Raw genomic sequence first — 11019 nt, forward strand, 5'->3', positions numbered from 1 at the left:
GTTCGGCTGGCAACCGGAAGGTAGCCGGTTCGAATCCCGCTTGGAGTGCATACTGTCGTTGTGTCCTTGGGCAAGACACTTCACCCACCTTTGCCTGTGTGTGTCCTTGGGCAAGACACTTCACCCACCTTTGCCTGTGTGTGTGGATGTAATTATGTGAAGCACTTTGGGGTCAATGCAAGTTGACTAAAAATGTGCTATATAAATAAAAGAAATTAAAATCAAAATTAAAAATTTCGGGGAATGTCCCGTTGATAGGATTTTGTTCTTTTTTTGTTGCACAGCGGTGGAGTCGCTGCACAGCCAGAGACCCGGGTTCGATCCTGACCACGGGCGCTGTCCGTAGCGAGTTTGTTTGTACATTCTTCCCCGTGACCCGCGTGGGTTTTCTCCGAGATCTTCGGTTTCCTCCCACACTCCAAAGAGCAGGAGCACAATACTCCACGTTACAAGAGACGGGTGTTAGAGGTTATGGGGAGAAGAATGGGGTTAGGAGGGAGGGATAGATGAGCCATGACTGAACGAAGGAGTAGACTAGATGGGCCGAATGGCCCAATTCTGCTCCTACTACTTATGGCTTATGATCGCCGTTTGTAGGTTAATTGGCTTGGTATAAATGTAAATTGTCCCTAGTGCGTGTTGGGTGGCGTTAATGAGCGGGGATCGCTGGTCGTTGAGGGTCGAAGGTGCCTGTTGCCGCGCTGTACCTCTAAAACAAAAACTAAAACTAAATCACATACCTAATAGTACAGGGAGACTCTCTAGGTGTTGCACAGCCCTACACTGCCCTCTAGGCAGCCTCTGGTGGTATGTGAGAGTAAATGTAAAGAGGCAAGCCTGAAATATAGAAACATAGAAAAATAGGTGCAGGAGTAAGCCACTAGGCCCTTCGAGCCAGCACCGCCATTCAATATGATCATGGCTGTTCATCTAAAATCAGTACCCCGTTCCTGCTTTTTCCCCATATCCTTTGATTCCATTAGCCCCAAGAGCTAAATCTAACTCTCTCTTGAAAACATCCTTGAATTGGCCTCCACTGCCTTCTGTGACAGAGAATTCCACAGATTCACAACTCTCTGGGTGAAGACATTTCTCTTCACCTCAGTCCCAAATAGCCTACCCCTTATACTTAAATTGTGACCCCTGGTTCTGGACTCCCCCAACATCGGGAACATTTTCCCTGCATCCAGCCTATTCTCATTTCATGTTGGCAACCGTCCGGAATTGCCTCAGTCTTCTGGAATTAAGAATTAATTTCAGCATTGTGGCCCTGAGTAATCTGGAGGGGGGAGTGGGGAGGGGGGGGGGGGGGGTGGAGGAAAACATGAAAGGATTAGAAAGTGGCGTGATAATTTAAATGCCTTGGAACCTTCTCCTTTATTAAGAATCAAAATATTGGAGGTGGAAAAAGGCAGCTTGATTTGCCAAGCAGCTTGGATGCCAAGTGAGGAGGTCATGAGATGAAACCTCTAGGAATACATCCAACCGAAGTTGGCAGTTTTATGCCTGTTTTATAACACCAACCTCTCACTCAGCTCATCACTGGATGATTTAGTGCAAGGCAGACGATGCCGTTCCCTCCAAGCATATCACTTTGCTTTTTTCTCCATTTCCCGGCAGCTGCATTAAGCTGTTGAAATCCTTTGCCCTGACAACACTGGTTGGAGAAGGGTGATAAACAATCCTACTTCATCTATTAACTAAAGGACAAGATCAATGCTGCATTTCCTGCACTGCCAACGCATCTGGACCTTTCGCTGTGAGGGGTGTACTTTTCATACTCCATTCCCAGTTTATTGATCGAAGATGGGAATAGTGTCTCACCCAGCCCGCAGCTTTATTTACCGTGTGTGTGTGTGTGTGTGTGTTTGATGGGTGGTCATTAACGTCCCGTTTAGGAAAAGTGTCTTTGGGCAGTCAGTATTTTCATATCGAGCGTCGCAGACCTGGAACGCGATACCATGTGTCATACGGGATCTGCCAACCCTTACCGGGGACGACAGATGGCACAGTGGGCTAAGTGTTCGGCTGGCAACCGGAAGGTAGCCGGTTCGAATCCCGCTTGGAGTGCATACTGTCGTTGTGTCCTTGGGCAAGACACTTCACCCACCTTTGTCTGTGTGTGAATGTCTGTGAGTGATTGGTGGTGGTCGGAGGGGCCGTAGGCGCAGATTGGCAGCCACGCTTCCGTCAGTCTGCCCCAGGGCAGCTGTGGCTACAGAAGTAGCTTACCACGACTGAGGAGTGAATGAATAATGCGATGTAAAGCGCCTTGAGTATTAGAAAGGCGCTATATAAATCCCATCCATTATTATTATTACCTCATTTACCAAACATCTAAAAACATGGTTACTGCAAAATCAAAATTGCAATCATAATCTACCTTAAAATTATCCTATGGTACTCTTTTATTGCTACTTTTTTACTTTATTGTTTGTTTTTGTTTTTGTCTTTTGTTTTTACCTTGTTTGGGATGTGTTTACCTTGTGTTGGGACTAAAGATGGAAATTAGCTACTGGCTACAATCTTGCATATTACATGCAAATGTTTATTAATATGCACTGTCCCTAATAAAATCAATTCAATTCAATTCAATTCAACGCGCAGAGCGCGGCGCCCTTCCACCTTGCTGCGTCCGACTCTCGCACTCCGACGGCGGGTTCCACGTGGGTTTCGTCTCCACGCAGCCATTCCCGCGCCTTCGTTTGGATTTCGGCGGCTTTGGCTCCATGTGGGCCGTCACGGGAGGGGTCTTCTCGGCTTACACCTTGCGCGGCAGGTATTCCCCACCGCGTCCTCTACAAGGTTCTGCACAGCTCTGTAACTGAATCATCCAACCAACAAAGAGTCAAGAGTGTTATTCTCATGTCCCAGACAGTACAATGACATTCTCACTTGCAACAGCACAACAGAATATGTTCAAGTTCAAGTTCAAGTGAGTTTATTGTCATGTGTCCCTGTATAGGACAATGAAATTCTTGCTTTGCTTCAGCACACAGAACATAGTAGGCATTTACTACAAAACAGATAAGTGTGTCCATATACCATAATATAAATATATACACACATGAATAAATAAACTGATAAAGTGCAAATAACAGAAAATGGGTTCATAATAATCAGAGTTTTGTCCGAGCCAGGTTTAATAGCCTGATGGCTGTGGGGAAGTAGCTATTCCTGAACCTGGTTGTTGCAGTCTTCAGGCTCCTGTACCTTCTACCTGAAGGTAGCAGTGTGTGGCCAGGATGGTATGGGTCTTTGATGATACTGCCAGCCTTTTTGAGGCAGCGACTGCGATAAATCCCCTCGATGGAAGGAAAGTCAGAGCCGATGATGGACTGGTCAGTGTTTACTACTTTTTGTAGTCTTTTCCTCTCCAGGGCGCTCAAATTGCTGAACCAAGCCACGATGCAACTGGTCAGCATGCTCTCTACTGTGCACCTGTAGAAGTTAGAGAGAGTCTGCCTTGACAAACCGACTCTCCGTAATCTTCTCAGGAAGTAGAGGCGCTGATGAGCTTTCTTGATAATTGCATTAGTGTTCTCGGACCAGGACAGATCTTCAGAGATGTGCACGCCCAGGAATTTGAAGCTCTTGACCCTTTCAACCATTGACCCGTTGATATAAATGGGGCTGTGGGTTTCCCTCCTACTCCTTCCAAAGTCCACAATCAGTTCCTTGGTTTTGCTGGTGTTGAGGGCCAGGTTATTGCGCTGGCACCATATGGACAGTTGCTCGATCTCTCTTCTATATTCTGACTCATCCCCATCAGTGATACGTCCCACAACAGTGGTGTCGTCAGCGAACTTGATGATGGAGTTCGCACTGTGACTGGCTACGCAGTCATGAGTATAGAGTGAGTACAGCAGGGGGCTGAGCACGCAGCCTTGAGGTGCTCCCGTGCTGATTGTTATCGAGGCTGACACATTTCCACCAATACGAACAGACTGTGGTCTGTGAGTGAGGAAGTCGAGGATCCAATTGCAGAGGGATGCGCAGAGACCCAGTTCTGCGAGTTTGGTAACCAGCTTGGAGGGGATGATTGTATTAAATGCCGAGCTGTAATCGATGAATAACAGCCTGACATATGAGTCTTTGTTGTCCAAGTGGTCCAGAGCGGAGTGGAGGGCCAGCGAGATCGCATCCACCGTTGATCTGTTGTGGCGGTACGCGAACTGCAGTGGGTCCAGGTTTTTGTCGAGGTAGGAGTTGATTTGCTCCATGATCAACCTCTCAAAGCACTTCATCACCACCGGCGTTAGTGCTACTGGTCGATAGTCATTGAGGCACGTCACCTTACTCTTCACAACAGAATATGTAAACAGAGTACACTGTAAACAATATAATAAACAGGAAAAAAATGGCATATGTGTGTGTGTGTATATATATACACACACACATATACACACACATATAAACACTGAATGCTGGGGTAACTCAGTGGCTATTCTGAGAAATGTTTAAGAAACATTTAGACAGGTACTGTACATGGATAGGACAGGTTTAGAGGGATTTGGGCCAAACACAGGCAACTGGGACTTGTTGGCCGGTGTGGGCAAGTTGGGCAGAAGGGCCTGTTCCCACACTGTAAGACTCCATGACGATAATTCATCAATTTCTTCTGTGGTCATAGGACACATTGTGTGGCTGCAATGGTCCAAGTCGTCTGGCTGAAGAGGGCTGGCAATCACTAGACGTATCCACACCCAGGCTGTTACTCACTGCCTTTAATCAGACATCACTGGACTTTATCATGTACTGAATGTTATACCCTTTATCCTGAATCTGTCAACAGTGGACAGTTTGATTGTAATCATGTATTGTCTTTTTGTTGACTGGATAGCACGCAACAAAAAAGCTTTTCACTGTACCACGGTGCACGTGACCATAATAAACTAAACTAAACTAAAGCCAGACTCTGCAGAGGAACCTGTGCAAAAAGCTTCCTTCAACTGGTGTGTGTTGGTGATGTATTGTTTTAATGGTCGGCGTGGGGTGGGAGATTGCAACCTTCACATGGTCCGCCCTGTTTCGACGAATGTAATCAACCCGGCATGCACAATCAAATAAGATCAAATAGAACAAGTTGTCCAACAACTTTAGGCTGTGCATGCCATTAGCAAGAAGAAGAATGGTCGGCGTGGAACCAGTCTTTCTGCACTGTATCTTTAAATTAAACTAACCTAATTAGATGCAGTTGGTTCATCAGTTTGACCACGCTTCATTACATGCATATGCATTCTTCCCTTCTGGATAAGGAGGACAAATGATGGAAGAACTCAGCAGATCAGGCAGGATCTGTGGAAAGAAAAACAGAGCTAGCATTTCAGACTATTGGGCTGGTTCACCGCAAGTTATGTGCAGTGTGGAGTTCCCTCGACACTGTTCCTTTAGCTCCCCCAGGATGGATGTAGCTGATTCATCAGCTTTGACCAAGTTTCATTACATGCACACGATGTATTACTGCACACAGGAGACTGGCCTAGAGAAAGACTCGCAGACACACGCACAAACATGCACACACACGCACTGACAGACACATGGCAAATGACATTCACATTTACTAAAAAACATTTTTTTCGCTATGGATATGCACGCACACATATATAGGCACGCAGACACAGACATAGACACATACACATACACACACAAAACACACACAAAATATACACGCGCACAACACATACACACATACAACAATACACACACACAAAAAAGCTAATATATGTGCATTGGGTGCAAGACTGAATTTGAATGCGATTCCCAATTTACCTGCTTTTAAACTGGGATAAGTAAAGCACGTGGGTTTGGATTTGTTTCATTTTCAGCCAACGCAAATAGACAATTACACCTCCCCGCACACAGACGCTGTCCGGGTCTCCGACAGTCTTCACCACCTTGCGAACTGCATCTTGGCCAATTGAGTTGTCCTGACCCAAACAGCATCCCATAAAAAGCCCATGGAGCTCAGATTCACAAAGTGATACAGTGTGGAAACAGGCCCTTCGGCCCAACTCGCCCGCACCGGCCAACATGTCCCAGCTACACTAGTCCCACCTGCCCGCGTTTGGCCCACATTCCTCCAAACTTGTCCTATCCATGTACCCGTCTAAATGTTTCTTAAACTTTGGGATAGTCCCTGACTCAACTACCTTCACGTAGTTTCGTTCAGTTTCGTAGTGCAGTTTCGTTCAGAGATACAGCATGGAAACAGGCCCTTCAGCTCACTGAGCCCGCGCCGACCAGCGATCCCTGCACACTAAAGCCCCTGTCCCACTTAGGAGACCTAAACAGCGACCTCTGGTGACCTTGCCCGCCACCAAAAAAAAAAATCGAGGTCAAAGTGACCTGCAACCTCCTACCACCTCCCACGCATATGTTGAAAACCTTCCTCGACTATGAAGAAAACCGGCTTCGACTAGACCTGCGACTAAAAAATTATGGATTTTTAAAACGGCAACCTATTTTTAATCGATGCCGGTTTTAATCATGATGAAAAAATAGCAGCAACCTAGATGAAGCCTCGACCATGCGGAAACCACTTTCGACCATTAGGGAGAGTGACCAAAACCTCCGGTGACCTCATGGAAACCTTAGGTGGCGGGCAAGGTCACCAGAGGTTGCTGTTTAGGTCTCTTAAGTGGGACAGGGGCTTAACACTACCCTACACACACTGGGGACAATTTTACATTTACACCAGGCCAATTAACCTACAAACCTGCATGTCTTTGGCGTGTGGGTGGAAACTGAATATTTCGGGGAAAATCCACCTTCCTTCCATCGAGGGGATTTATCGCAGTCGCTGCCTCAAAAAGGCTGGCAGTATCATCAAAGACCCACACCATCCTGGCCACACACTCATCTCCCTGCTACCTTCAGGTAGAAGGTACAGGAGCCTGAAGACTGCAACGACCAGGTTCAGGAATAGCTACTTCCCCACAGCCATTAGGCTTTTAAACCTGGCTTGGACATAATGGCACACACGGCACCTCTGTCAGAAAGGTATCGCATTGCCCGGATATTTTTAAGGCAGAGATTGATAGATTCTTAATTAGCGACGGTGTCAGGGGTTACGGGGAGAAGGCAGGAGAATGGGGTTAGGAGGGAGAGATAGATCAGCCATGATTGAATGGCGGTGTAGACATGATGGCCCGAATGGACTAATTCTGCTCCTATCACATGCCTTTATGACCTTGTGCCCTGTGTAAAAGCAAACCACAAGGCACTAACTATGCTGGAGTAACTCAGCAAGTCAGGCAAATGTCTGGAGAAAAGGTTGACCGAAAATGTTGGAGTAACTCAGCTGGACAGGCAACATCTCTGGAGAGAAGGAACGGGTGAGACCCTTCCTGAAGAAAAGGTATGGGTGATGTTTCGGGTCGAGACCCTTCATCAGACTTGAAATGTCACCTATTGCTTTTCCTTGGGTCAAGGCTTTTGACAAGGTGCCACATAAGAGACTATTGCTAAAAATAAAAAATTATGGGATTGGGGGTAATATATTAGCATGGGTAGAGGATTGGCTAACAAATAGGAAGCAGAGAGTGGGGATAAATGGTTCATACTCGGGATGGCAACCGGTAACTAGCGGGGTTCCGCAAGGGTCGGTGCTGGGACCCCAGTTGTTCACAATTTATATAAATGATTTGGAGGAGGGAACCAAGTGTAATATATCAAAATTTGCGGACGATACAAAAATGGGAGGAAAAGTAGGGGATGAGGAGGATAGGAAGAGTCTGCAAAAGGATATAGATAAGCTAGGTGAGTGGGCAACAACTTGGCAGATGAAATTTAATACTAATAAATGTGAAGTCATTCACTTTGGGAAAAAAAATGATAGGGCAAGTTATTTTCTAAATGAGGAGGAGCTGCGTTGTAATGCAACGCAAAGGGATCTAGGGGTATTAGTACATGAATCACTAAAAGTTAGTATGCAGGTGCAGCAAGCAATCAGGAAGGCCAATGGAGTTTTGGCCTTTATTGCTAGGGGGATTGAGTATAAAAACACGGAGGTCTTGCTGCAGCTGTACACAGTATTAGTGAGACCACATTTGGAATACTGTGTACAGTTCTGGGGTCCATACTTAAGAAAGGATGTACTAGCCCTGGAGGCAGTGCAGCGAAGGTTTACAAGATTAATTCCTGCAATGAGGGGATTGACATATGAGGAAAGGTTAAGTAGGCTGGAACTCTACTCTTTGGAGTTTAGAAGAATGAGAGGCGATCTCATTGAAACATATAAGATCGTGAGGGGCCTTGATCGGGTGGATGCACCGAGGATGTTCCCAATGATCGGGGGAAACTAGAACTAGGGGACATAGTTGCAGAATAAGGGGGGGCTCTTTTAAAACTGAGATGAGGAAGAACTTCTTCACCCAGAGGGTGGTTAATTTATGGAATTCACTGCCCCAGGGAGCAGTGGAAGCAGAAACTTTAAATATATTTAAGACTAAAATAGATGGTTTTTTAGCTGCCAAGGGGATAAGGGGCTACGGGGAGAGGGCAGGGATATGGACCTAGGTATGGTTAGTATAGTAAGACCTGAGTGATCTCCTGGACAAGTGTCGATCGCCTGGATTGGGGTCGGAGAGGAATTTCCCGGATTTTTTTCCCGAATTGGACCTGGGTTTTTATCCGGTTTTTTGCCTCCCCCAGGAGATCACGAGGTTCTTGGGGTGGAGAGGGGTGATAGCGGTATAAAGGGGAGGGTAGTGTCTTGTGTTCTGTGTCTTGTGTCTACTGTTTGTGGGTAAGTGTGTCTGTTTAGTGTTCAGCCATGAGCGAATGGCGGTGCGGGCTCGACGGACCTGGTGGTCTACTCTCGCACCTACTTTCTATGTTTCTATGTTTCTAGGAACCAAGTGACCAGAGCCAATGCACTGCACTTCTGGGTTAAAGGGGAGTTTTAACCTGTTGGTCAAAGAATAAAGGGATAGTCCCTTGGATGAAAGAGATGGCACTGTGACTAGTAATTGACACATCTTCAGGACCACAGGCGATGCATGAATGTAATGTACAGGGCTACCTGCACTGGCCCTATGTCATGTTGAACAGTTCTGAGCGGTTGACTCTTTGTTTCTGATGGACCACTTTGCTGACTTAGCTGCTCTCAACCGAACAGGCAGTTTGCTGAAGGCAATGAACCTGAGTGCTAGAGTAACTCAGCGGCTCAGGCAGCATCTCTGGAGGAAAGGAACAGGTGACGTTTCGGGTCGAGACCCTCCTTCAGATTGAGGGTCAGCGGAGAGGGAAAATAGAGATATGATACGGTACAAAGAACAAATCATAGCCAATCAGATGATCAAGGCCAGGTGGAGCCCACAATGGTCCATTGTTGGCTGTGGAGAAGGTAATAACTAGTGGATAGAAACAGCGAAACTAAGCAGGATGACAGTGAAACTAGTAGGATGACTAGGATTGGAAAGGGCGGAGAGAGAGGGAATGCACAGGTTACTCGAAGTTAGAAAAATCAATATTCGTACCGCTGGATTGTAAGCTGCCTGTGCAATATGTAAGTCTTTTGCCAATGAGCCTAGAAAGAACCAGGCTCGGGTTATTCTGGCTGATTTAATGATATTGTCTGTGCTTTAAGTATGGCCTGATTTCTCAGTGACACTATTGTACGAAACATTTACTGGAGGGAGGTGCTTGGAGGGAGTGGGGAGATACGATCGGCTTTTGTTCTAAAGTGTCTGTCTTTCTTTTGCTTTTAGAAACTTGATGCCGAAGACGTTGGATGGCCAGCTGACCATGGAGAAAACGCCCAGTTACTTCGTCACCAGGGAGGCACCAAAGCGCATCTTCTCCATGGCAAAGGTCACCAAGCTGGTGGTGGTGGTCAGGAACCCAGTGACCAGAGCCATTTCGGATTACACACAGACACTGTCCAAGAAACCCGAGATACCCACCTTCGAGGTGCTGGCCTTCAAGAACAGGACCCTGGGCCTGATCGACGCCTCTTGGAGCGCCATCCGTATTGGGATCTACGCCTTGCACCTGGAGAACTGGCTCCAGTTCTTCCCCCTCTCCCAGATCCATTTCGTCAGCGGGGAGAGGCTCATCATTGACCCGGCCGGAGAAATGGGAAAAGTCCAGGACTTCTTGGGCCTCAAGAGGATCGTCACGGATAAACATTTTTACTTCAACAAAACCAAGGGATTTCCGTGCCTGAAGAAACCTGAAGACAGCAGCCTGCCAAGATGCCTCGGAAAATCCAAGGGGAGAACTCATCCGAAAATAGATCCCGATGTAATCCACAGACTGCGGAAGTTTTACAGACCTTTCAACGTCATGTTCCATCAGATTACGGGAGAAGACTTTGATTGGGAAAAGGATGAAAATCAAGAAATCAGTTGAGGATGTTAACATCCAGAAGTTCAATAGAAGGGAACCAAAAATGGTTCCTTATTGAAAAAAGAGATGGAACTAATTAAGACTATATTGATCATCTTTCAAAATAAAGAATGTTAATAAGACTGTAATTAATTTAAAAAAAGAGGAATGATTTTTCAGCTATATTACAGATTACCAAAGGTGTTGTGCATATGAATTGTGATTATTTTGGAAAATTATTTTTCATGTTGAGGTCAGCTCAATTTCCTGGCCTTTTCTCGCAGTTCGCTTCATCCAAATCAGGTTGGTTGATAAAGTCTACTGAGGATGCCCCATTCTGTCTTTATTGTGTCTTGTTCAGGACATATTTCTTTTGGCAGATTTCCTTTTGCAATGCAAGGACCAGCGTTTAGTTTAGTTTAGTTTACGCTAGTTTAGTTGTGAGATACAGTGTGGAAACAGGCCCTTCGGCCTTCCGAGTCCGCACCGACCACCGTTCCCCGCACACTAACACTGTCCTACACACACTCGGGACAATTTTGCATTTATACCAAGACAATTAACCTACAAACCTGTATGTCTATGGAGTGTGGGAGGAAACCGACGATCTCGGAGAAAACCCACGCAGGTCACGGGGAGAACAGGTTTATTTTACAAACTCCGTACAGACAATCAATCACCCGTAGT

At 46.2% G+C, this 11019-nt stretch overlaps 1 protein-coding gene across 1 annotated transcript in view; it reads left to right on the top strand.

Moving 5' to 3' along the window:
• LOC116985835 (heparan sulfate glucosamine 3-O-sulfotransferase 4-like) overlaps positions 1 to 10666 on the top strand; it is a 165085-nt gene extending 154419 nt beyond the window's left edge. The window contains exon 2 of the mRNA XM_033040903.1: positions 9714 to 10666. Coding sequence (XP_032896794.1) covers positions 9714 to 10356 — 643 coding nt within the window. The 3' untranslated portion in view covers positions 10357 to 10666. The remainder of the gene's footprint in view (positions 1 to 9713) is intronic.
• The last annotated feature ends 353 nt before the right edge of the window (positions 10667 to 11019 follow it).

This window comes from Amblyraja radiata, chromosome 22, assembly GCF_010909765.2.
Source record: "Amblyraja radiata isolate CabotCenter1 chromosome 22, sAmbRad1.1.pri, whole genome shotgun sequence".
Lineage (NCBI taxonomy): Eukaryota > Metazoa > Chordata > Chondrichthyes > Rajiformes > Rajidae > Amblyraja > Amblyraja radiata.